Here is a 27,065-nt window from a genome sequence, read left to right on the forward strand (position 1 = left end):
GAGGCCACAAGCACAGGCCGAGGATGGGAGTCCGCATATTGAGAAGAACCCCATCTGTTGCGTCCTGAGTGGAGCCCCACACGGGACGCCAAAAACACAACTCACCCAGTATTGTATGTCCCTCTGTGCCAAGACCCGTGCAATTTACTAATCCATAAAGAAGCCCTCACATGTGCACAAGAGCTGCAATTAACAAGCATTCAGAAAAAAATAACATCGCACATTTATAATACATGTATTGTGTATACCATATACATCAAATCACATATGGTTATACAGTACGTACACGCCGTCATTCCAATATAAAGGAAGAGGTGATAATTCAGATTTCCTATTTTTTTCTTTTTTAAAGAACTTAAACATTTTTAAACTTTCCTTAACCTTCATGGTCACCACACCACTCACAGTATAGTTACTCACCAATGACCCCCACTAGTTAGACAGCCTACACAATTTTAAATTAGTACAAATGCCATTACAAAAAAGAGCAAGTGACAAAGCAGAGCCAAAAAACAAATTAAAAAACAAAAACAAAAAACAAGAAAGAAAATCACAGTTGAATCAAAACATATAATCAGTCTGATAATCAACACTGTGACTTGTGTTTCCCAAGAAGAGAAGAGATCCATGTTTGTTTTATTTATTTCGTTCCAAGCGGAGGAGGGAAGACGTTAAGACGAGAGAGAAGGCCCCCGAAGTGTCAGCTGGGCAGCATCGCAGCAGCGCCGGGGATGAGGTGCACAGCAGTCAGTCCGTTCGTCAGTCAGTCAGTCAGTCAGTCAGTGGTAGGATCTTCAACCAGGATTTTTCTGCTCCCACTTATGTTTTGTTTCTTTTTTTGTGCGACGGTTTATTAAATTACGCACAAAAAATGTAAAAAGAAAATAAAATCCTGGTTTTTCCTTTCTTTTATCAGGTCAGTCTCATCTGATCCATGTTTCCATTTGACTGAAGGCAAGGAAGGAAGGGAGCAGTTCAAGGAAGGGAGCAGTTCAAGGAAGAGAGTAAACACAGGAACACCTGAGGTACTGAAGAGGAGCATATAGAGGTGAAGAAGAAACCAGGAGAAGAGTGGAAATGAATGGAAAGAGAGAAAGAAAGAAAGAAAGAAAAGGAGAATAGGGATGGGGGGATGATGAAGGACTAGGCATGGGTTGGATAGGTAGGGCAGATTGGTTGCTGAAAGAATAAAGCAGTCACTGTGTGTTGCCACCATGCCTCCCACCCACAAGACGAATCCCACACCATCCCTCCTGCTTTTCCATCCCACCCCATTTCTCCTGTACTGTGTTCCTCAGTGGCTAAGATGTACAGTACTACTGCCGTAGTGTCTTCAAGACTTGGGTTTCTCTTGTGTTTCAGACATTAAGTTAAAGTTTTATCTTTTACGTGACTTGTTTCGACGGTGTAGCTTCAATCTTCATCCCAGGGTCACATGTCGGACACGAGACGAATGCTACACCGTCAAAACACGTCAGGTAAAAGGTAAAAGATAGAACTTTTACATTTGGGAAAACATTAAGAAAAACCGAAGTCTTGACTTAACAGTTAGACATAATGACCGCCACATCTATTGCGCCCCGCCGTAGTGTGTTGTGGTGTGTCGTGTCGTGTTGTGTTGTGTCGTGTTGTGTGCGTCTGGTCAGAGCTCATCCTTCTCCATCTGCCTGAAGGCCTCCAGGTCCTCCTGCCAATCGGCCAGCAGCGCCAGCAGACGCTCATTGTCCTTCTCATTGGTCGCCGACGCCTGCTGCTCCTCCTCTTTGGCCTCTTTCGGAGCAGCCGATTGGCTGGGCTCCTTGGGCGGGGGTGTGGTCACCGCCGCTATCGTTGCCGTCACCACCACCTCCTCTCCCGCCTCTTCCTGCTCCTCGTCCTCCTCCTCTGCTTCCGATTGGTCAGGAGCATGTTTTGTGTGTTGAGTGCTGGGCTGTGATTGGTCTAGAGGGGGTGAGGAGGCGGGTTGTTTGGGTTCTCTTCCTGCTTGGTCCTTTTCCTCAGTGGTGCAGTCACCTTCCTCCATGTCTCCACCTGTGAAGGGAGAAGGGAGGGAGAGGTTTGACCTTTAAAGTCCTTTAATTGAATCATTCATGGTCCAGACATCCACAAAATATCTACACACACAAACACAAAGCAAGGCACGCTACCCCATTAACCAAAACCTTACCACAGGAAGCTTAGCAACATAACCCACCACCCGCATTAACTGCCCATACCCCTTTGTCCGATAGAGAGAGAGCAAAACGGCAACAGAGAGAGAGAGAGAGAGGTCTCACTGACCACCCTTTTCACACACACACACACACACACACACACACACACACACACACACACACACACACACACACACACACACACACACACACACACACACACACACACACACACACACCTCACTAACAACATATTACGAACACACACATCTATCTCACGACTATCATTTACAATGATCTGTTGCTTTAGTCATCTTGCATCTTTTAGGCGCATTCAGGCCGACTGAGAACCGTGCCATGCCCATTCCCGCACCTACTTGCGAAACGGCCGGCGTGTTCACACGCAGATCTTGGCGATCGCAAACCGGAAAGTTGGTTTGCAATAGAGTTCTTCAGCGGAAGCGGAAGCATGTAGTAGATTGTAGTCTTTCATGTTAGCATTTAAGGACGTCCTGGTTCCTATCGGCTTCCGGCCTCCATTGGGAATGAATAGGGGTAAATTTCAAATAAGCTCCGAGTGCAAGCACGCGCTTAGCGAACCCCCGCAAACTGTCGAGGGTGTTAAAAATAGGCTGTAGGTATGACATGGGTGATCATTTTGTGTCAAACTTCGACATAAATACGATGTTGCGTCCATATGCTAAACCCGGAAGCTTTTGGTGACTACAGAAGCGGCGCCTGTATCTAACGGCATGTACGTGCGGAAGGTTGTACCCATGGCAACCAAAGGAAAGTATGTAGTTCGGAAATTTTAATGATCAGAAAGGGGTCAGCAATATTGAATTAAAATCGTCATGATTTAACATGTGAATACACCAACATGATGATACGATCCCTTCCACTAATGAGAAAGGGATGCGGGGACACGCTAATGTTCGTTGTTGCCGTGCAACTTATATTTTTGCCAAACCTGAATCTCTATGGCGTTTTGCAATGTAAAAAATCGCCATGGAACCGGTAGTCCAAACGCCGCATACAAGTTGACGTCAACGCTGAAGAGCTCTATGTGAACCTAAAAGTACTTTGTTTTTTCTCTGTGAACCGTGACGTCAACGTGGACGTCAGCAGGGTCATCCGGGTAACACACGTGCGGAAAAAGTTCAGAGCTCGGTATGAACACGGGCGGTTCGTAAGTAAGCACTTAAGTGCTGAACGTAAATGGTGCTGGCACCGGCTCCGCCTCCGTCCTGGTCGGCCTGAAAACAGGTCGGGTAGTAATCTATCGTCACATCAGACTCTACACCCGTTTGATTTGGACTAAACTGGGTCAAACCAGCTTAGACTCGACTACTTTAGTGTATACCAGTTTGAAGCAGTTTAGTCTGGATCAAACAAGTTTGAATTTTGAATTTGTTCAAACCAATTCATGTAATTCGACTCAGCCTAAACCGACACATGTTGATCTAAACCAATTTGAACATGTCTAAACCGATTTGAACTGGGATTAACTTGTTCGAGTCAGTTCTGAACCAACATAATTAGCATTTGAAGGCTGCCATTTATCTTCAATCATTCAAAAGTACCGTATATAGTTCTCAAAGGAGTTGAATGTCATAACACCAGGTAACCAACAGCTTGTTCAGTACCTAGTTTGCTGCTTAGGCAGCAGGCTACAAGTACTAAGTAGCGGGCTACATTGGTTTGTTACCAACATAGTGTGCTAAGTAGCGGGCTACATTGGTTTGTTACCAACATAGTGTGCTAAGTAGCGGGCTACATTGGTTTGTTACCTACATAGTGTGCTAATCTAGTAAATCAGCCAACATTCTGGATTCAGCTTGATACTGCCAACACACTCGAAGCGACAAAAGCTACATGAAGCTAAAAAAAAAACACCCAGACACAAGACTTTGGTCGTTAATGCTTTTGTTTCTTGTTGCCAACTCGTCTTCACAATGTCAATTACTCCCGCTGTTGCTGTTGTCGCGTTCGGGGTGTTTGTGTGGCAAGAGAGGTAGAAGCAGGTAGATGAAGAGTAGGAGTAAGTAGGAGTAAAAAGGAGGAGGAGGAGGAGGAAGGAGGAGTAAAAAGGAGGAAGAGGAAGGTACTTACTGCCGTCCAGTAGGGCGCCCGGCAGAGCTTTCCCTTTAAAGAGAGAGGCTGCAGGTCCACAGAGGAGGAGGAGATGAAGAGGAGGACGAGGAGAAGAGGAGGAGAGGAGGAGGATGAGAGGAGGGGCACAGTGCAGTGGCATCGCCAGGGAGAGAAGGGAAGGCAAGAGATGCAGGACAGATGAAGAGAGAGAGAGAGAGATGCAGGATGGAGGGAGGGACAGAGATGCAGGAGAGTCAAAGAGAGGAAAAGGATGCACTTCAAACACAGTCTTGGATAACGTTAACCTTCAAACCAAAAACTTCTCGTCATTCCAGAAGACACAACTAGATTAATAAATCATGAATGAAAAAAATGCACTTCGACCATGTAGAAATGAGGGTTTTATGCTTACAAAAATCCTTAAGTCCTGACCATTGCTCATAACTCTTTCATGCTTTGTACCCTGCCAAGAAGCACTTACAGATCTCTCTCTCTCTCTCTCTCTCTCTCTCTCTCTCTCTCTCTCTCTCTCTCTCTCTCTCTCTTCTCTCTCCCTCTCTCCTCTCTTCTCTCTCCCTCCCTCACTCTCTTCTCTCCTCACTCTCTCCTCTCTTCTCTCCTCTTCTCTCTCTCTCCTCTTTCTCTCTCTCTCTCTCTCTCTCTCTCTCTCTCTCTCTCTCTCATCCATCTACAGTATCCATGGTCCCCTACTCACCGCGGTCGCGAGCCTTGTCCCCCAGCATCACCTCCACCTCCGTGTATTCCCTGAGGGCCTCCAGCAGGATGTTGCCCTCCTTGTGGAACAGGAAGAGGAGGGGCACCGTCACATCATCCGTGCTGCGGCCATCTCCCGCCATCTGGAACAGCGGCGCCGTGTCACTGCTGCTCCCCTCGTTGTCATCTGGAGGGATAGAGGTGGGGGGGGGGAGAGGAGGGAGAGGGAGACACTTTTATCCAAAACTTTTTTTTTTCCAAACATTTCTTTATTCAAATTTTGTTCTTTATAAACACAATAACCCCAAACCCAAGGCACAAACACACATACATAAAAAAAATCTAAAAAAAATAAAAAACAACAACAACAATATAACAATAATAATAATAATAATAATAACAGCCTTCATCCAAAACTACCCTCAAAAGAGGATATAATAGACCACATACTGCACAATTTGTGAAGAGCACACACACACACACACACACACACACACACACACGCAGGCAGGCAGGCACGCACACAAAACACATGCACACGTACAAACATACAGTCACGCATTCACTCTGGCGTACACACGCAAACACACACACAAAAAACACATGCGCGCGCACACACACACACACACACACACACACACACACACACACACAGCTGTGCGCGTCCTCACCGATGACGATGCCTCCGATGGCCCCGGCCTTCATGATGTGCCGGGCCTTCTCTGCGAACATGCACTGCCCCCGCTGCAGCAGTGCGATGCGACCCGCAACAAACTCCCCATTACTCAGCTCAGCACAGCCACTATAGGGCTCAGCCACCGTGATGAAGCCACGCACCTGGGGGTGGAGAGGGGAGGCGGGGAGGGGAGGGAGAGAGGAGGGGGGGGGGTGGGGGGGGGAGAGAGCGAGAGAGAGAGAGAGGGAGGGAGAGAGGGAGAGAGAGAGAGGGAAGGAGAGAGGGAGAAGAGGGGGTAGAGAGGGAGAGAGAGAGGGAGAGGGAAGGAGAGAGGGAGAGGAGGGGTAGAGAGGGAGGGAGAGAGAGATAGATAGAAGAGGAGGGAGGGGGAGAAAGGGAGAGGGGCGGGGGAGGGGGAGACAGGGAGAGGGAGGGAGATAGAGAGGGAGAGAGAGAGAGACACAATATGATAGGACTTTATTGTCCATTTTCACTGAAATTCATTCACTGATCTTGGAGAGGTCAGTGCCAAAGTGACCGGTGAATGTGTGAATGTGTATGAATGAAAGCACTTTCAGTCAACTATATAGCTCTGATACTGTGCTGTATAAAACATTTTATTCAATTTGATATGAGCAAACATCTTCTAGTAGAGTAACATACTCCAAGCCCGTGCATTTCCTGAGTTCCCTTGGCACTGTAGACGGCGGTAGCGCACATCTCATGCAAGCCATCACCAAACGCCTCAGAAAGAGATGGGACAATGCTCCCTTAGGAGACCGAACTTGAGCACACTCTTTTGCGTTGGGTGGGCAGAGTTTGAATCTTACAGTACTCTACTAAAAGATGCTTCAAAAAGAAAGAAGTTCACCGCACAGTTTCTTGACTTTATGCTCATTTATTTTGAACGATCAACACGTTTCGCCTCTGTGTGTCAGCGAACCTGATGACGCACAGAGGCGCAACGCATTGTTGGCTCTAAATAAACGTCTTTCTTTTTGAAGTATTGAACGCTCCTGCGTTTACCAGCACCTAGGAGCTTTGAACTGTTGAATCTACTAGAAGATGCTTCATATGAGTGTCCCGGCACTCACCCCTGTGCTGCTCTTGGATAGGTCGGTGCCGAACTGGGCGGGGCCTGCGGTCAGCACGACACGTCCGAAGAAGGGGTGCGAGACGATCTGCACAGCGCGCGGCGGGAGCTGCTCCTTCTGTTGCTGCGACGACAACTCCATCATCTCCTGCATGAAGCGCATGCCGTCCTCCGCCGCGATGGCACTCACCGCCTGCAGAGGGCGACACACACACACAACAACATGGTATCACAACAGAGCGTTAAAATAACACGCCAACATGAACTGTCTATTACTACTTTGCATGTTAGCTCCTGCTCCACAACGCCCTGTGACAGGTTAGGGTTAGGGGTGGTTTTGGTTAAGGCACAATTTTGCTTATTTTGCTGTTCTTAGCAAAAGTAAAGAGGCAGAAATGTTGCTTTACTGACAGTATAGGTTTAGGCATGGTTTTGGTCAGGGCACGGCTCAGCATTTTCACGTTTCACAACAGAAATTAGCCAACACATCTGGAAAATTGTGTTTACGTGACAAAAGTGCTTTCAGAGTTGTACGCGTCCGTCCTTGAGGTGTGTGTGTGTGTGTGTGTGTGTCTGTGTGTCTGTGTGTCTGTGTGTGTGTGTGTGTGTGTGTGTGTGTGTGTGTGTGTGTGTGTGTGTGTGTGTGTGTGTGTACCTGAGAGGCGTGCTGCACGAGCTGTACGCGTCCGTCCTTGAGGTGTATGAGGCTGACCCCCATGCGGCGCAGCAGCTCCAGGTGCTCGGGATTATGGGCCATGAAGTCCTGAGCCCTCAGCGGCAGACGGCCCATACCAGGCTCACTACAGGAGGAGAAGAGGAGAGGAGAAGAGGAGGTGTTAGACGACCCATACCAGGCTCACTAGAGGAGGAGAAGAGAGGAGGAGTTAGACGACCCATACCAGGCTCACTACAGGAGGAGAAGCGGAAAGGAGGAGAGGAGAGGAGAAGAGGAGGTGTTAGACGCCCCATACCAGGCTCACTACAGGAGAAGAGAAGGTGTCAAAATGCCGCGGCACTGGACCGAGTCATTTGCCAATCCTCCCCAGTCTCACTCTCCAGACTCGCTTCCTGTCTCTCCTTCACTGTCCTATCTCAAAATTAAATAAATATCACTCCCCAAGAAGTAAAAGTGAAAAAATAAACATAGGTCCAACATCCTTCCAACATAGGTAACTTATCTGAGTAACCAGTAGACCTGTGTACTTGTCTTACGATCAGCTGTTTCTGCACTGGTTGGATCAAGTTTGTGGTGGGTTCTTGTTGGTTTTAAGTTATTCAGTAACAGTGTTGCACTTATACCATGAATTTACTTTTAATTTTACGTTTGGCACCTCAAATCGCCTCTAGTCGCCCAAATTGCTTAAAGGTCAGATTAGACTTCTGCAACTGCGCTTTTCAAAAGTTGCGTGGGAGTGGCCACGAACCAACATTGTATTCATGCATCTGCGAGTTCTGCGAGGTCCGAGGTCTCGTCACGAGACACATTTGAAATTGCGCGATTACTTTCACTGCATTGTAAGCACTGCGGTCATTATTAAGCAATGTTGCTTTCCAGCCCGGTTAGCCAGGTGTTTTCACACGAATTGCAAAGGCAATGCACTGGTATCATTATTTGACATACCCAGTCTGTTTTCACGAGCAGAAAATGCAAGCATGTAAAGACAGTTGATTCTGTCGATGTGTGTTTACATTCGGTGGAGGAAGCTACGGTAGTAAAACCACAGGCATTGTGCCACAAGTGTTCAACTGATGCATTGTTTGTTACTTAGCTTGTAGCTTCGTGTAGGCTATTTACACACATTTACGCACAAGGCATTAATATAGTTTTTAACAGAATACAGCTCTGCTCTCCCAAACTACTGGTATTGCGCTGCCACAAGAACAGAACAAGGAAGTGGCGAGACGACCAATCATAGCGCCTTTTTGTCTGCGTCCTCCGCGTCCGTCCGATGGATAGTTAGAATTTTTTCGAGGCGCTCGACGACGGGCGCAGAGCCTCTGCGAGGGGGGCGTGGACTCGCACAGACAGAAGACGGACGGACGCAGAGGCTCTGTGTCCGAAGCATAAATCTAGCTTTAGTCTCTTCTGTCACCGGCGACTCCATACCAAGTCAATTACTTCTGTCACCATTGTTGCTCCTGTCCAGTGTTTCTCAAAGTGCAGTCCGGGGACCACTGGTGGTCCGCAACAGAGCTCAGGTGGTCCATGAGGGGATTTCTACTTTTCTAAGACATTATTAGTAACATTATTACAAAGCTAAACATAGCTAAAGTCATATTTTCACCACAATAAGACAGGGTTGTAAATGTGAATAAAAAGTACGTGATGGACATCGAAATTAGCAGTGTCAAATTAGCTCCCGTCAACTGTCCTTTCAGCTGACGGGGGGGTCCCTGAATATTTTTGGGGGGACAAAGGGGTCCTCAGTCTGAAGAAGTTTGAGAAACACTGCTCTAGTCGTGTCTGGCGTGTCTGTGCCATTATGCGCTCCGCTCTGCTCACCGGATGACGGAGTGGGGGCGTGGACAGCTCTTGTCGATGGCCATCTTGATTGGGTCCCTGAAGTTCCGAGGGAAGGCGGGGTCTGGGAAGAGGAGGTGGGTGTTGGGACACGTCCAGTCGAAGTTGGAGTCATCAAGCTCCTCCTCCACAGCCTGTAAAGGACACACACACACACACACAGCTCAGCCATAAGTGCAGGTTACTGCACAGTGCACATCTGGGGTGCATTTCTGGAAAGCGTAGATGCTAACTATGTTAGCTGCTTTGTTGGTTGGTTGCAATGCACTTTCCCATTGGCAACTACCGAAGTTGCTAACTGCTAACATTTACGCTTTCCAGAAATGCACCACAGACCTGTTAGCTGGTAAAGCTCCAATTAGGAGCTTGTTACCAGTACACTACTCATTAAAGGACTCGGGCAGGATGCCGGAGAACATTGGTAATGGTCTGGAGGGTTTCTCAAATAGTGCAAACAAAGCAACAACAGTTTCATTAGGCTGGTTTTACACTCTTTGTGCTGCAGACACAGAGAGAGTATACATGGGTTCGCCGTGTTTATAAACACGATGATGTGAGGAGGGGCAAGACACTGGCAGCCAACCACGTGAGCTAATTTTTTGACCAACAGCGGTTTCCAACAATCAGAGGTTGAGTTGTGCGCAGCTAGTTTCGCACAGTCAGGGGGAAACAAAAATGTAGAGCCCATGTATAAAGATGCCTTCAGTCTGTGGATACTTAACACATCATATGTGTTCCTGTTAATTAAAATATATATATAAATAAATGATATGAATAAAATAACATTTGATCACAAAAATAACGGAGAGGAGGGTGCAGTACCGTGGCGTTGGCAGCAGGGGGCGTTGTCTGTGAGCGCGGTGCCATGGAAAGAGAGAGGGGCAGCAGGTGAGCCTCGGTAGTGAAGACGTAATCCTCAATATCAAACAGCAGCTCGTCCCCCTCCGCAAACAGCAGGAACAGGTACTTAAACATCTCCGCCAGGAAGAAGGAATCCATCCTGAGAGGATGAGAGGATGAGAGGAGAGGAGAGGAGAGGAGAGGAGAGGAGAGGAGAGGAGAGGAGACGAGCGGAGAGTGGAGAGGAGAGGAGAGAAAATGAGTTTATGTTAACAAAGAAAAATCACGCACATCCATCTTAAAAATGGGTTGGAGAACTAGAAAAGTCACATGAAAACTGAAAATAAAGTCCCAAAATGACACAGAGATTCCATTTATCCTAATTCAATAAAGTGTGACTTCCCGAAATGTCACAATATTAAATGAAGAGAAACGGGAGCTTGGTGTCGCACACTTTATTTTCACAAGCACTCGGCATCAGTAGCGGCGTCAGAAATCAAGAAATGTGGTGAATGATCCATTATCTGAACTAGTATATTATTGGAAAGTCTAAAAACAACAAAGTCCTTCTACTGAGTTAATAGTCTCGCAAATGTTTTCCTGTGCATACTTCAAATTTTGCTAAGAAAAATAATGTAATAATGTGTGTGTCTGTGTCTCCTCCTTCCTCTCTGCCTCCTGAGTGCGTGTGTGTGTGTGTGTGTGTGTGTGTGTGTGTGTGTGTGTGTGTGTGTGTGTGTGTGTGTGTGTGTGTGTGTGTGTGTGTGTCCTCACCGGTCCTCGTGGCTGTGTGTGTGTGTGTGTGTGTGTGTGTGTGTGTGTGTGTGTGTGTGTGTGTGTGTGTGTGTGTGTGTGTGTGTGTGTGTGTGTGTGTGTCCTCACCGGTCCTCGTGGCTGCCTGTGCGGACGTCCTTCATGGCTGCGAAGCCACAGGGCACGCGTGCGAAGCGGTTCAGGTTCTCCAGGACCGAGCGGCCCACCTCCAGGTAGTACGGATCACGCGTGGCCTACGGAGAGAGAAGAAATGTAGAGCTTTTATTTAAGTCCTTAATTTTTACATGGACATCAAGCCGACGAAACGCATCGGGCTTGATGTCCATGTAAAAATAAAGGACTTTTAAATGGATTTCAGAGTGCCTTGGACCCCCTCTGACTTTACCAAGTTTTCATTTTTGGACACAGATAAGCACCTGAAGATTTTTTATGAAGTTACCCCACAGACGCAACTTATCTTTCTCTCTCTAAATGTAAAGCTTTGTTGGAAAATGACTTGTATCCATGTTGTAAAATGGATATATTATCTATTAGGCCATTGCATTGAATCACAAAATGCATTTTATATCGGTTTAACCCTGTGAAACCTGAACCATGAAAGCAAGTTCAAGTTCAAGTTCAAGTTCAAGTTCAAGTACTTTTATTTGTCACATACATGGTAATTGTAGTGAAATGATGATGGGGTCATCAGCTCTGCATCTTAAAAATAAAAAAAAAAGCAATGAGAGAAAATTCTATTTTTTTGGAATATGCTTCAATCTTGGTCCCTTATAAGAAATGTAAAAAAAAAAAAATCAAAATTGTGTTAAGGTCACTGAGATATTTAATGCATCATATATGATGCATCAGGCTTTTAATGAATGAAAATTCCAATTTCATGACCATTGAAAAATGACTTTTAATGCATTTACAACTTTTTTTTTTAATTTACAAAAGTTGTCAGATAATTTAATTTGAGGATTATCTTTAAATATTTAGTGAGATCCTGCCATTTTTTTAAGCCTATCCTTGTTTTAGCAGGACCATATTTTACATTTCCCACAGCCTGGTTGGGTAATTTTTTTAAAATCTATGTAAAAACATAGCTGATCGAATGCTTAACAACCTATTTATGAGTGTAATATAGATCATTATTCATTTTTGATGTGTAATTTGAATATATGGGTCCATTACTACAATTGGACCATTTCTCCATTCACTTCAATGATTCATAATTTCAACATTTTGCATTACATTTTCAAAATTGCAAGTAAAACGTGTTTCTTAAGGCAATTTGTCGACATCTCAGCGTCGGTCAGGGAAACCGCTTCTACTCCATTTTTGCATTTTTCGCCGAGCTGTGATCAACTTGTTGTTGACCGCTGCTCTCTTGTGGCGGTTTCCGTGTACTGCAGGAGGTTTGGAAATGACACGCAGGATGTTTTTGAGATGGATTTTTTTTGTGTCAGCGTGGAGAGGGCTTTGAATTTGATGCATCATAGATGATGCATCCGGCGCGATAGGGTTAAAAACGTATATTCTCAAAATATGAGAATATGGCAAGAATTCATACATGGATGTTAAGATGCCTGAACAGTCATTTGCAATAGTTAATCAAATCGGCGACCCTCCATTGAGAAATAATGACTTCCGTACTCTGTTGGCGTAGGCAGCTCTTGGTGTACACATACAGCAAGACAAATGCAACTCTGGCAAGTGTTTTTCTCTAAACAGCTACAAAGCTCATTTTTGTCCACGTTGTCCTTGATGCTCTACTCTCTCACCTTATAGAGGAAATTGGTCGAAGTCATTTAGTTTAAGCAGAAATTGTATAAGAAGGAGATAAGTCAGGCTCGTTGTTTTCCGGTATCCCGTTGACGTCAGGTCAACGCCCCTTTAGGAGACCATCTGAGTTTGAGAGTGAATTACGCCTCTAGAGTGCATTTGTGGGATTGAATCCTTGGATGACAGTTCAGATTTCGGATGTCAAAAAGCAAATTGACGTGTGTCCTCCTCGACACTTCCACCTTGAAATAAAATAAAGGGGTCAAATAGGTTTGTGTTGTGGGTCTTATTCATTGCACATCATCCAAAGACGGAACACAGGTGTGTTTCACATAGGCCTATTTAATTATGCCATCGTATATTTTTGGGTAGCAGCAACTGTGTAGATGAGGTAATTAGCAATATAAATATTACATAACATTGGTTGCTCTTTCTATCGTAATTTGGCGATAACGTCCAGCATGTTCACAATGTAGGCTAGCTTCAGCGCAATTCACCGACAAAAGGCTCCCAATTCCGCGCACTTTTCAGGTCACGGTATTTCCGTTACTGTTTATTATTCCTTTATAGGCCTACTGTTGTGCTGATTTCGCTCACACTTGCAGTCCTGGCTTTACTGCTGCAGGAACTGTGATTAGTTTGGTCGTTGCTGTGGAAACGGTTGAATAATTTTAGTCCTAAAGTTAAATAGGGAAGCGGCCAGGGCGAGTTTGAAGCCAGAATGTCGTCGTGAAATTAAAGTTCCATCTCTTTCCAGCTGCCGTTACGACACCCTTCATTACAATGCTGTCTTTGGCCGTTTGACTCGGTTTTACATGTCATCACCGTTTCAAATTGTAGGCCTAGGTTATAGCCTTGACATCTCTTTAGTAGGCTATTTCATACACATATGGTGTCCCATGTAAAGTGTTACAGACTTCTCGCGAATAGGCCTATTTCCTCACTGCCTAGCCAAAAAAGGGGACAACTAATGTGGCTTCACTGACAACTGCAACAGTTACTGCAAAGCAACTGATATCTACGTGGAGTTGCATAAACCAAAATACGAAAAGTGCATTAAACACCGCACACTGTGTAGGCCTAGGCCCTACTGTTCTCCCCCCCTCTTCAAAGCACGCGTTTCGCCCGGTGCGTCTTCAGGTTCCCGAAGACGCACTGATAAGAGCTAATCTGAAGACGCACTGTGCGAAACGCGTTGCTCGCTCAGGGGGAAAAATACAAAAGTATCCAGTGTGCGATGTTTAATGAACTTTTCGTATTGATCAAGTTTTTCTGCCTTGCACCTGGAAGGGTTGTGCACAATAGGCCTACAAGGACGCACAAATAAATAAATACTAGGCCTATATATATATGACCGGATATTACAATAAATGTACAATGAAAACAACGTGAATGTCAACTGGGATTACTATAGGGCAGACAGTTACCATGAGCGACGCGTCCCATCCCATCCGTCTCCGCCACGCCTCTTCACAGACTACGAATCCCACCTCAGCCCTTTGGATGGCGGTAATACGCAACCCTTGTCAGCTGCCACCAAACGCAACAGTAAGAGAAGAAGAAGGGGGGACAACGCCCCCTTAGGAGACCCAAACTTGAGCACATCCATTTACATTGTGTGGGCGGAGTTCAGGGTATCTCCTTCTTATACCATTCTCTGGTTTATGTCCTATCACTCGGCGGCCATCTTGGCTACGCTTCCGGTCTGTCTATTTGGGATACTATTTCAGATTAGTCATGCACGGAATTTCACAACATACACATTCTGCTTCACGGTCTGTGAGATGAAGTGGCCGCGGACTGTTGCAACCCAATGCGAGTAGCTACCCGATGTGAACCGCACATCAGCAACCGACCGGCTGACTACGAGCAGTCGTAAAAGGTTGCGTAGAGGCGGCGAGATGTTTGGATAAGTGACAGCGCAACTCAGCAAGCAATTGGCTCTCAATCGCCGGCAAACGCCATGTTCGCGTAGCCAAATGCTCTCGTTCATTCCTATGGAAGGTTTTTTGAGTGTTCCGTCTCTTATACAGACTGTCTCTGAATTGGTGCTCTACTCCAGTGTTTCTCAACCAGGGTACCGGGGCACCCTGGGGTGCCACACCCCCCCCTCAGGGGTGCCACGGAAACATGGCTGACAGTAAAAAAAAAAACTAATTAATATAATATATATTTGTCTAAATTAATAAATTAATGCTAGTCAGTGGAATCTTTCATCTACCTTTTACGCACAGTAAAATAAATTTAGGTTGCCCCAGTATGGCCTACATAGCCTGTTTGAGATGAAGCTGCAACTTCGAACGTAGGCTAGGTTGTGTGTGTCTCCAAATGTGTTACTTTTCTAAGTTGGTGTGGTATCAAATGCAATACCATGTGGCTGCTTGTTGGTTTGGGGTGCATTGAGATTTTTCATGAATTGAAAGGCTGCCTCGCCTAAAAAAGGTTGAGAAACACTGCTCTGCTCTACTCTCTTTGGTGCTCTACGGTCATTGGTGCTCTACTCTCACTGGTGCTCTACTCTCATTGGTGCTCTACGCTCATTGGTGCTCTACTCTCATTGGTGCTCTACTCTCACCTTATAGAGGAAATAGGTGCTCTCTGCAAACTCGGGACGCAGTGGATGCTGAGCCCAATGGACCCTGAAGTCAGTAGTGAACGCCTGCAGACACACACACAGACAGACATACAGACGGACAGACAGGACAAAAGAAGACATTAGGAATTATAAAGGATGAGAATAACACACATTTAGTCAGCAAAAAAATCCACAGAAACACAAATGGCAGTCACAAAGGTTTGAAGACCAAAAATGGAAACGTATTTTAATGAATGGTGCCTGGAAGATGTACCCCACCCCACCCCAACCCAAGTTCGCAGCTATTTGGTGACCTTAGTCCTAGACTAAACCTTGATCTAATCCTGCTAACAAGGAAAACAATGCCATCTAGGGATCATTTCTTGAAAACGTGATCCACGTCTGCCCAGTAGTTTTTGTGCATGGCTGCTAACATTGAGAGAAGGAGACAAATGAGCAAGCTGACAAACAGACACACCCATAAACAATATCCCGTTTCCCCTGCGGAGACGAATGTCGTCACACATTTGGTCAGCAAATCCCTCCTAAATACAGACATGCTTGAACAACAATATAGCGTAGCCAATGAGGGCAGGGAAGGGAACACACTCACCTCGGGCAGGAAGTTGTGTTTCTTTGTAACTTGATAAAGCATCTCGTGCGTCTCGATGGCCGGCCGAATGTCCCCCTTCAGCACCTGCGAGAACATGACGCACGGTGAGGAGTGGATTTCAAAACAACACTTGACATTCACACCTTTCTTTCTACAACAGGTGCTTTAGAGATGACTGTAGCCTAACCGCAGAGATACACCAGCGGCGATCTGAGCGAGTCGAGCGACGGAAGTAATTGACTTTGTATTGAGTCGAGAGACAAAAGCGATTCTGGAGACTAGAGCGATTTGCGCGACGAGCGCGACAATTTGAAGTTGAAATCTTTTCAACTTTCTATGACGCGGTTCGGCGACAAGCCGCGACAGCCAATGACTGTATAGAGGTCAGTGACCACAGCCAATGGGAATGCTTGAATGCTTTGCCTTCTGCCTGTACTGACATACTCTAGTCTCCTCAATCTCTCGTATCGCTTGCTGCTACACTCTGTCGCTTGAATCGCGTCGCCGCTGGTGTATCTCTGCGGTAAGTTAAGGCAAACAGGACTGCTTATGATATGAGAGTCAATTGTACAACCTGGTGTCTGAGCACCAGAAAACATAACTGAACAGTTAATTTGCTATTGTTTAAATCCCTTCATCTTCACTTCCAAAACATCCCAGCTGATCTGAGCGTGTCTGGGCTCGCCTGGATATTTTGCTAAGCCAGCCAAAATCTCAGGAGGGTTCTTTTCTCTCCTCTCCTCTCCTCTCCCCCATCTCATATCCTCTTCTCTCCTCTCTCCTCCTCTTTCCTCTCCTCTCCCCTCTCATCTCATCGTCTCCCCCCCCTTCCCTCTACTCTCCTCTCCTCTCCTCTGCTTTTTTTCTATTCTCTCTTCTCCTCGTCTCTCCTCTCCTTTCTCCCCTCTCCTCTCCTGTCCTGTCCCCCCCCCCCTCCTCTCCTGTACTTCCCCCCCTCTCCTCTTCCTCTTCCCCTTCCCCATCTCCTCCCCTCTCCTCTTCCTCTTCCCCTTCCCCATCTCCTCCCCTCTCCTCTTCCCCTTCCCCATCTCCTCCCCTCTCCTCTTCCTCTTCCCCTTCCCCATCTCCTCCCCTCTCCTCTTCCCCTTCCCCATCTCCTCCCCTCTCCTCTTCCTCTTCCCCTTCCCCATCTCCTCCCCTCTCCTCTTCCCCTTCCCCATCTCCACCCCTCTCCTCTTCCCCTTCCCCATCTCCTCCCCTCTCCTCTTCCCCTTCCCCATCTCTTCCCCATCTGCTCTCCCCCATCCCCATCCCCTCTTCTTCTTCCTCTTCCTCTTTCCCATCCCCTCCTCTCCTCTTCTCTATCTCCATCCCCTCTCCTCTCCTCTCCTCTCTCATATCATCTTCTCCCTGCCCCCTCCCGTCCCTCCCCTCTCCCCTCTGCTCTGTTCTGTTCCCTCTTCTCCTCTTGTCTCTCTCCTCTCCTCTGGTCTCACCTGCAGGCCGGGGAAGAAGGCGAGGAGTGAGTCCATCCAGGTGCGTGCGGGCAGCAGGGGCTTGTGGATGTGGACGTCCAGCAGCAGCGGAGGCTGACTGATGTACTTCATGATGGACGCATAGTGCTGAGGAGAGAGGAGAGAGAGATTGAGACATTATGGACCGCATAGTGCTGAGAGAAGTGAGGAGAGAGGAGAGAGAGAGATTAAGACATTATGGACGCATAGTGCTGAGGAGAGAGGAGAGAGAGAGATTAAGACATTATGGACGCATAGTGCTGAGAGGACAGAAGAGAGAGAGGAGAGAGAGATCAACACATTAAGCTGGGTAATTATAATGTTCTTTTTATGGACGCATAGTGCTGAGAGAGAGAGCGAGAGAGAGAGAGAGAGAGAGAGAGACAGAGAGACAGAGAGAGAGAGAGAGAGACTACATATTTTTTTCTCCTCTGTTCCATCCCTGTATGTCTGTCTGAGAATGAGCGTGCATTTGTGTGCGTGTGCGTGTGCGTGTGTGTGTGTGTGTGTGTGTGTGTGTGTGTGTGTGTGTGTGTGTGTGTGTGTGTGTGTGTGTGTGTGTGTGTGTGTGTGATAGTGTTGGTGTGTGCACGCTCCCCTCACCACGTTGAAGCGTTGCAGGAAGGAGTCGTCCCCCAGCAGGATGTAGGCCTTCATCAGGTACTCATAGTACGAGTCGATACCCGCACCCACGCCGCTGTCTGGTAAACAAAACACACACACATACACATTAACACACCTGATGGCAATGGTCAGTCAGAGCCATGGAAGTAAGGCCGAATCCACACCAAGGCGGCATGGAATGGAAGCGAGACGAAAGAGGTCTTTCTGCTTAGTTTTGGACGGTGTGTTCTACTCTGCCTTTCACACCAACAGCTTCGCGGTACGCGGCCAGTCCTGTTCAAAATCACCCCACAGCCAAAGCTAGTGCCCTACTTTGCCATTCATTTGAATGGGACACTGCCAGCCACTGCCGCCCAAAATCCGCTCAAGTTCTATTTTCCAAATGCCGCCTCACTACCGCCGGTTGGTGTGGAAGGAAAGCTATGTTTCCATGTATTTTCGCCACCGCCGGTAAAAATCGCTTCCGTCCACGACGCTTCACCACCTTGATGTGAAAGCGACCTAAGAGTTAGGCTACACCCATTGACCTTTGAGTTCCATTTTTTTTACAAAGATGACGGCTCATGGAGCCTTTGACACACAGATCTCTATTGACATAGTTCTAAAATAGTTCCAGAAAGTCAGGGTCGAACACAGGAACAGTGAAGGTAAATGTATAATGTAATTCATTTCAATTCATTTGTACTTCATCTTTGCATGCCATGTAGTGGTTCTGTGTTAGTCTCTAGCGAAACAAGAAATATTGTTTAGAATTATTTTACGCAAATCATGTCAACAACCGACTTCCTGTAAGCCTGTTTCCATCGCTCTGTCAATATGTTTAAGCGTGTCACTTCGGAGCCTAACGTTCCGTACAAATGATGCGAAAGTGCGTCAATTCAGTTATTTTATGGTGTGGTGTTCACATATTAGAATTCAAGTATAGAATTCAATTAGAGATGTCCAATATTGGCTTTTTTTGCCGAAATCTGATATGCCGATATTGTCCAACTCTCAATTTTCGATTCCGATATCGACCGATACTAATGTCGATATATGTGGGTTATTTTTCCTCAAAACAAATTTTAGGAGATTACACATCTCCTGTTGTGGAACAAAATATGCTTAATTTTATTGTAACGCCCCACTAGACGCATTCTCAAATGCAACAAAGCTTTCCAAATATTAACATCGTCTGTCCAAAATGAAAAAATAATTAAGGAGAAAAGTGTACAGTAATTCAAACATTATTATATCAGTTTTGATAGGTCAAAAATCCGATACCGATATTGACCGATATTACATTTTTATGTATTATCGGGTCGATAATATCGGACATCTCTAAATTAAATTGTCTGTGGGTCTTGAAAAACACACCCAAAGTGCTGAAAATACTCTGGCACATTTGGGCTGTATCATGATTTGAAAATAGCTGGCATTCAATGAGTTAATGATACACAGACCTCCCTGTCTAGTGGCGATGGTTTGGTTATGACAACACACTGGAGCATGACACAGAGCAAATAAAGCTGGTGTGTGTGACTATTAGTCATTGTTGGTAGTCAGTTCCAGTGGAGTCATAACTCATTAACAAGCTTGTTTTTCACACTTCAATTTTAATGTTGGGCTTTTTTGGCCTTAAACAAACAGTGTGTGTGTGTGTGTGTGTGTGTGTGTGTGTGTGTGTGTGTGTGTGTGTGTGTGTGTGTGTGTGTGTGTGTGTGTGTGTGTGTGTGTGTGTGTGTGTGTGTGTGTGTGTGTGACCTCTCAGTACCCACTCTGGATGTTGATGGTGGTCCTGTATAGGCGTGTGTGTGTGTGTGTGTGTGTGTGTGTGTGTGTGTGTGTGTGTGTGTGTGTGTGTGTGTGTGTGTGTGTGTGTGTGTGTGTGTGTGTGTGTGTGTATGTGTGTGTGTTACCTCTGCGTACCCACTCCCCAGAGTGGATGTTGATGGTGGTCCCCACCAGGTTGCTGTTCCGCTGCCTCTTCTCCCACAGGAAGTCAAGAGCCCTCCTCGCGTGATTCTGCAGACCAGCAACACACACACACACACACACACACACACACACACACACACACACACACACACACACACACACACACACACACACGCGCGCACACGAACACGAACACGCACACGCACACGCACACACACACGCACACGAACATACACACGCCCCAACACATACAACACACACACACATGCCCCAATACACACAGAGACACACACCACAACACACACAGACGCACACACACACACGCGCACACACACACACACACACACACACACACACACACACACACACAACACACACACACACACACACACACACACACACACACACACACACACACACAGACACACACACACACACACACACACACACACACACACACACACACAGACACACAGACGCACACACACACACGCGCACACACACAAAGAAACAGCTTCTTAAAGTGAAACCAAATGTTCAACTGAAAGCAGCTTTGGCATTTGCATCCAACATGCACCACTGGGTGTTCAACTGCCGTCTTATTCCCCCAGGGACACATCAGTTCATATACAGCCCCTTCAGATGAAGTTGAAAAGAAAAACTCCAACAATAAGTCAAGTGGCTAGTTGAGGTGTTCACTAAAACTTCTCCTTCATTTGCTTAGTGTGTCTTGTTGCTCTTTTTCTTCTGAATGAAGCCATATCCATATTGCATGACAGCTGTGCATGATAGTGTATAATACACTATAAACTACTATTGCTGTATGAAAGGATAAGAATTGTTTAAATATTTTTGGGGGGTTTATCCATCTATCTATAACATCCATCAATCCATCACCTTGGACATACATACATACATCTATCCACAGATCTATCAGTCCATCATCCAATTAAAACAACTCCACTCCACTCCACTCCACTCGAATATGGGGTCCCCAGTCATTAAAAGATACTCTACTCTACTCTACTCTACTCCACCCCGCCTTCTCACCTTGAATATGAGGTACTACCTAGTGAAGAACAAAGATACTCCACTCCACTCCACTCCACTCGAATATGGGGTCCCCAGTGATTAATAAAGATACTCCACTCTACTCTACTCTACTCTACCCTACTCTACTCTACTCTACTCTACTCCACATTCTCACCTCGAATATGAGGTACTACCTAGTGATGAATAAAGAGACTCCACTCCACTCCACTCGAATATGGGGTCCCCAGTGATTAATAAAGATATTCTACTCTACTCTACTCTACTCTACCCTACTCCAACACCCCTCTTCATCACCTCGAATATGGGGTCCCCAGTGATTAATAAAGATATTCTACTCTACTCTACTCCATCACCCCTCTCCTCACCTCGAATATGGGGTCCCCAGTGAAGCGGGAGAGGGCTGCGAACTCCAGGATGATGGTTCCAGCGCAGGCCGTGCAGGTCTCCGTCTCCGTGCCCGTCCGCGTCTCCGGGCCGCGCACGCCGTGACGTAGGTTCACCTGCGCAACAGGTGCAATTAGGGATGACAATTATTGATTAAATCATTAAATTGTTAGTTGACGGACCTTATCACAACACCGTTAATGATAGCAGATGTTTAATGGCATGTCGTTTCGGACCTTAGTCCTTAGAAGGAGCATTCTCTTCTGTTGTGTGTGTACATGTATGTGTGTGCGCATGCACATGCGTGTGTGTGCGTGTGCGTGTCTCCTTATAGGTTAGGGCAAGCCACTGCTGGGGAGTGTGTGTGTGTGTGTGTGTGTGTGTGTGTGTGTGTGTGTGTGTGTGTGTGTGTGTGTGTGTGTGTGTGTGTGTGTGTGTGTGTGTGTGTGTGTGTGTGTGTGTGTGTGTGTGTGTGTGTGTGTGTGTGTGTGTGTGTGTGTGTGTGTCTCCTTACTCTAGGGTAGGGTAGGCCACTGCTGGTGTGTGTGTGTCTCCTTACTCTAGGGTAGGGTAGGCCACTACTGGTATTGAAGGCTGGCAGCAGTCTGAGTCCCAGGTCCTTGGCCATGTGCAGGAGCTCGTCCTCATACCACTGCATCTGGCGACCCCCCTCACGAAGCATCACCGCCATCGAGTGGCCCCCCAGGAGACCCCTGAAGACAGAATACACTTAGTACATCACACTTAGGTGGAGGGTATTGGATAGACCCCCCTCCCTCAGCTTCACCGCCATGGAGTGCCCCCCCCAGGAGACCACTACAACATGACAACACACTTAGCACATCACACTTAGAGGGAATTGGATATAGCCCCCTCCCAAAGTATCACCGCCATCGAGTGGCCCCCCCGGAGACCCCTGAAGACAGAATACACTTAGCATATTACACTTAGGTAGAGGCTATTGGATATAGCCCCCTCCCAAAGCATCACGGTCATCGAGTGATCCCGTTTAGCCAAGGTGTGTCACCGCTACTTAGGTGAGGAGGGTACTGGATATAGCCCCAGGACACCCACATGTAGGTAATATTACATTACACTGCACTATACTTTCATGCCAAGCCAGTTCAGTGGAGTGGAGTTATCCACCGTTATTTAGGCGCAGGGTATTGTTTACAGTCCCTAGAGCAACGTGGGGTTAGATGCCTTGCTCAAGGGCACCTCAGCTACATATATGAGGGTGTGGAAGTCCAGCCACAGGACACCTATTGTAACTTTCCCTAGACATGTAGGCCACATCTGCCCCAAAGCTGTGCTGTAGCCAGACAAAGAAGATAAGTCACCGGAGCATTTTCATATGTGGATATTATCCTGTTTCACTAATGTTTTGACGTTCTCGCGTCTTCTTCAGAAAGACGTGAAAACATTGAACCGTTAGTCTTGTCACTTGCTCAATAAAACAGTCTACACTGTGTGCAGAATTATTAGGCAAACAGGTTTTTTGACAATATCGTCCATTTTATGCATATTGTCCGACACCACCCTTTATGGACATGAACACCTATTGGATTTAAGCATTCCAGGTCATGCATATTGGTATAATAAGAGACGGTGTGATCGAAGGAGCCCAATACCCTATATCAGGGCAAAATTAGTGTGCATAATTATTAGGCAACTTTGTTTTCCTCTCGGAAAATGAGCCACAAAAGAGATCTAACAAACTCTATAAAGACTATAAACAATTTTGAAGACTTCTAGAAGGGTGTGGCTGTCTTGAAATATTGGTCACATCCACCTAATGCACCGTTACAAGCCATCAGTGTCACATGACATGTGCTCACAAAGTAACTGCCAGATTGAGAAGAATTGAAGATGAAACTACCACAAAACTATTACCCTGCAGTGCTGTTATATTCCAGAACTGAAACCTACATCGAGTGTCCACAAGAACATTGTATTCAGCACTCAGAGACATGGCCAAGGTAAAACAGGTTGAAACCTGAAGACCACTCAACAAGAAACTTAAGTCAAAACTGGGTCAAGAAATGTCTTTAGACAGTTTTTTCAATGGTTTTATGAACTAGTGAAAGTGACTGTGAATGGACCAGGTTGATGAGCCTATGGCTAGATCAGTGATGTGCACACTCAGATCAGTTCCAGAGTTCCACTCAAATACCAGCAGATTACTGCATAAATACCATTGTCTTCGTTTTCTCCCTCTAAAAGATCCAGCCATGGGTTCATCCACCCTGTCTGTCAAGAGTCACTTTCCCAAGTCCATAATACCTTTGAAAACTCTGTCCCCAGGTATTTGTGACCCAGTCTTGACTTAATTAACTTGTTGAATGGTTGTCTGGTGTCATCCTATCTTACCTTGTCCATGTCTCTGAGCGTTCAATACCCTGTTCTTTTGGACACTCGGTGTTGGTTTCTGTTCTGGAATATTATAGGACTGCAGGGTAATACTTTTTTGTAGCTTCACTTTAAATTCTTCTCAATCTTTGGCAGTGACATTTCTTAAGAGACTGATGACTTTGTAACAGTGCATCTGATAGTTCTGTACGAACGTGACCAACATCTTGCTAATTTCAAGACAGCCACATCCCTCTAGAACACTTCAAAATTGTTTATAGACAGTTCAGAGTTTGTTAGATCTGTTTTGTGGCCCATTTTCCCAGAAGAAAACAAATTTGCCTAATAATTATGCACACCTGATATAAGGTGTTGGGCACCTTCGACTACATCCCCATCTTATTATACAAATATGCATGACCTGGAATGCTTAAATCCAATAGGTTTTCATGTTCATATAGATTGCTGTTGGAAAATATGCATAAAAAAGACAATATGGTCAAAAAACACGTTTACCTAATAATTCTGCACACAGTATAATATCCACATGTGAAGATGCTCCGGTGTCTTTCTTCTTTGTCTGCACTTACTAGTCCTTTCCCGTGACGCACCAGATTGTGAAGTGCAGGATCCCAGAGGAGATCTTTCTATTCTACACTATACACCATAGCCAGTCAGTCCAGACAGGAACAACACAATTCAACATTCAGGCAGCACAATACCATCAGGATGTCAGGACATGCACATACTAGGGCTGTAACGATATTGTATCGAACCGAGAAATCGTGATACACAGAGTCACGATACTGTATCGTGATACAAGGAGGCAGTATCGTGATACACCCTTTCAAAGTTTTGTTACCCATTAGTCCAGAAAACAACCTTATGATTTGATGTGATAGTGTTTCCAAACTTCAATGGAGATACATTTCAGAAATCGTGGGGTGTATCGAACCGTAGGTCAAAAATCGCGAAACGAACCGAATCGTGAGTTGAGTGTATCGTTACAGCCCTAACACATACACAGGACATATGAGGTTTAAATCACAACAGTGCATTGGTTAAGGCATTTTAACCCATTATGTTCCAACTTCCAATGTGGTAATATAATCTTCACATTATATACAAAAATTCAAGAAAATGTACATACAATACATAACTGAAAGCATTTCAAGGCTGGAGGGCAAACAATTCTAAAATGTAAAACCTTTTGAAAAGAAATGTAAAAATAAAAACACCAACTCACCCCAGCACTCGAATGTTGGTCTCAAAGACAGACACCACAATGTCATTGTCCAGTCGCACGTCAGACAAGACCCTTCTCACCGCTGCTTCGAATTCCTCAGTTTTGTTCAAAAGCTGTTGAGAGGCACCAGAGAAAAACAAATAGTCTAAACAGGCCTAAAGAGGTCAAACTCCCCTGCACAGTGCAGGGCAGGCACTAGTGACAGCAGGATTAGTAGACACTTTAACCCATTTTTGTCTGATGCTGCATATGAAGAGCTCTTTTCCAAAACGCTATATCCACCATTTTTGACTTTTTGCATTTTAATATTGGAATTGACTGTCATCTATGTGTGAATTATTGCCATTCAAATGTTTTGATAACACACTTTTTAAACCTCTATAAAATGCATTTTGCAATGCAATTCAATGGAATGCCCAATACAACAAATTCAATTTCCCAACATTCTATAAAATGGATATATCTCATTTTGGAAAAGAGCTGTTCATATACACCTTTGACGTCTAGAGCGACATACTGTATACGCTGCATTCAGGCTCTTGAGATTTAAGGGTTTTTTAAATTAAAAATGTGGGTGAGAGCTGAATGAACACATTCTAATGCACGATGTGGGTCCTATTTTTTTATTCAATTTATTTCATGTTTTTATGTGCTTCAGAGGCTGAGATTTGTTATAGTTTTAATAGGTAGAGGGCACATTTTCCCAAAAAAGTCTTAGGCATTCAGCAGCCATTTTCTGCAGGTGCCTTAGGCTAAAATGGGTTGAACGTTACAAATTGGCCCACAACACGCTCCTCAACTGACACTTTATTTTTTCCATAAGTTCTAAACAGGCCTGTATTGGCCCTTCCCTGACTGAAATAACCAGTACAGATTGGGCAAAGCACCGCACCATGTGTGTACTGCCCACCATTACCCTAATCTAGAGCAGAAAGCCTAGAAATAATTCCACACCTGATATTGCTGTACCAGGTGTGTCAAACGTATTATGTCAATCTACGTATTAGGCAATTTTAGCTGTGACCATGAAGGGTTAAAGAGGGACAGGGCTGTCCAGAGCTGAGGGCCAGCACCTAAGCTCGCGCACTCGCACGCGCAGGCGCACACGCACGCGCACGCGCAGGCGCACACGCAGGCGCACACGCACGCGCACACGCACACGCACACACATACGCACACACACACACACACGCACACATACACTTCAACCCCTAGATGTAGTCTACTGCCCCGTTGACTGATTTGAGGCACCGTGCCTTAGAGCTTTCTGCCCTTCATGCTAATGTAAGGCAGGTGTGTTTAAATGTAATTGGCTAGACAATTAGCTAGCAGGCCAACGCCCCACATGGCCGAGTAACACTCACCACCAGAGTATCCAGCGTGTCGATGAGAGTGAGGGAAAACCTGTGGTGGGGGAGAAGTGGAGTTGGGCACGGTTAGCATCCAACATCATAACATTGAAAGGAAAAGATAACAACCTGCACCAATGTCCTATGCTCCTAAACAAAGTTTAATGGAAATGGTGCCATTAATGTCTAGCCTGATAAACCAGACTAAATGTGGATGTCTAATTTAGTCTGGCCTCGATGCATAATACATCCGAAGATTGTTGATGAGAACAACCTTCCCTCAAAACCCTGCCCGCTTTGATTCAAAACACATCTTTGCGTTGTAATTGGTTTGCCAGATTCATGGCATTCTGGCTTCATTGAATCATTATGCGAGGCCAGACCCACCCGTAGACAAAACATTTTGCCGTCCAGCAGGTGGCGCTGGTTCACCAGGCTAATTAATGTCCACAGTACTTACTTCCCCAGTGCTGCGCTTTAATGTAACATAATGTAATGTAATGCCATGTAATGTCCACAGTACTTACTTCCCCAGCGCGTCGTCCACGTCTCCTCTGCTGGGCTCCAGCCCCCTCACCCTCCCCCTACACGTCAGGGGCATCAGCTCATCGGCTGGATAGGCATGGTCCTATGGAGAAGACATATCATATAATATAACATGGTCCTATGGAGAAGACATATCATACAATTTATTATATGGTGTGACGTCATCGGTCGAATGCTCCATTCATTTCAACGGGGCTCCCCAACGTTCGCACGTCTGTTATTTTTCGATAACGGACGGGTTGGTCTATATCAGACCGCTGTCAATGGCAACAAGACTTTTCACTGCTAAAGCGACTTTTCAACAA

General features: G+C 45.8%; 1 protein-coding gene across 2 annotated transcripts in view; it reads right to left on the reverse strand.

The window, feature by feature from the left end:
* Positions 1–211: 211 nt before the first annotated feature.
* Positions 212–27,065, reverse strand: part of edem3 (ER degradation enhancer, mannosidase alpha-like 3) — a 30,268-nt gene continuing 3,414 nt past the window's right edge. The window contains exons 3-21 of one of the 2 annotated variants that reach the window (XM_063200678.1): positions 26,742–26,842; positions 26,230–26,269; positions 24,866–24,978; positions 21,830–21,983; positions 21,252–21,386; positions 19,815–19,920; positions 17,896–17,993; positions 17,275–17,400; positions 15,818–15,901; positions 15,205–15,288; positions 10,974–11,098; positions 10,074–10,251; positions 9,234–9,385; positions 7,386–7,530; positions 6,732–6,923; positions 5,633–5,798; positions 4,963–5,148; positions 4,266–4,313; positions 212–2,031 (exon numbers count right to left, since the gene is read on the reverse strand). In XM_063200678.1, the coding sequence (XP_063056748.1) occupies positions 1,643–2,031; positions 4,266–4,313; positions 4,963–5,148; positions 5,633–5,798; positions 6,732–6,923; positions 7,386–7,530; positions 9,234–9,385; positions 10,074–10,251; positions 10,974–11,098; positions 15,205–15,288; positions 15,818–15,901; positions 17,275–17,400; positions 17,896–17,993; positions 19,815–19,920; positions 21,252–21,386; positions 21,830–21,983; positions 24,866–24,978; positions 26,230–26,269; positions 26,742–26,842 (2,622 nt within the window). In that variant the 3' untranslated portion in view covers positions 212–1,642. The remainder of the gene's footprint in view (positions 2,032–4,265; positions 4,314–4,962; positions 5,149–5,632; positions 5,799–6,731; positions 6,924–7,385; positions 7,531–9,233; positions 9,386–10,073; positions 10,252–10,973; positions 11,099–15,204; positions 15,289–15,817; positions 15,902–17,274; positions 17,401–17,895; positions 17,994–19,814; positions 19,921–21,251; positions 21,387–21,829; positions 21,984–24,865; positions 24,979–26,229; positions 26,270–26,741; positions 26,843–27,065) is intronic. The other variant, XM_063200679.1, reaches the window with a different exon arrangement.

The sequence above is a fragment of the Engraulis encrasicolus genome, chromosome 6, assembly GCF_034702125.1.
Source record: "Engraulis encrasicolus isolate BLACKSEA-1 chromosome 6, IST_EnEncr_1.0, whole genome shotgun sequence".
Lineage (NCBI taxonomy): Eukaryota > Metazoa > Chordata > Actinopteri > Clupeiformes > Engraulidae > Engraulis > Engraulis encrasicolus.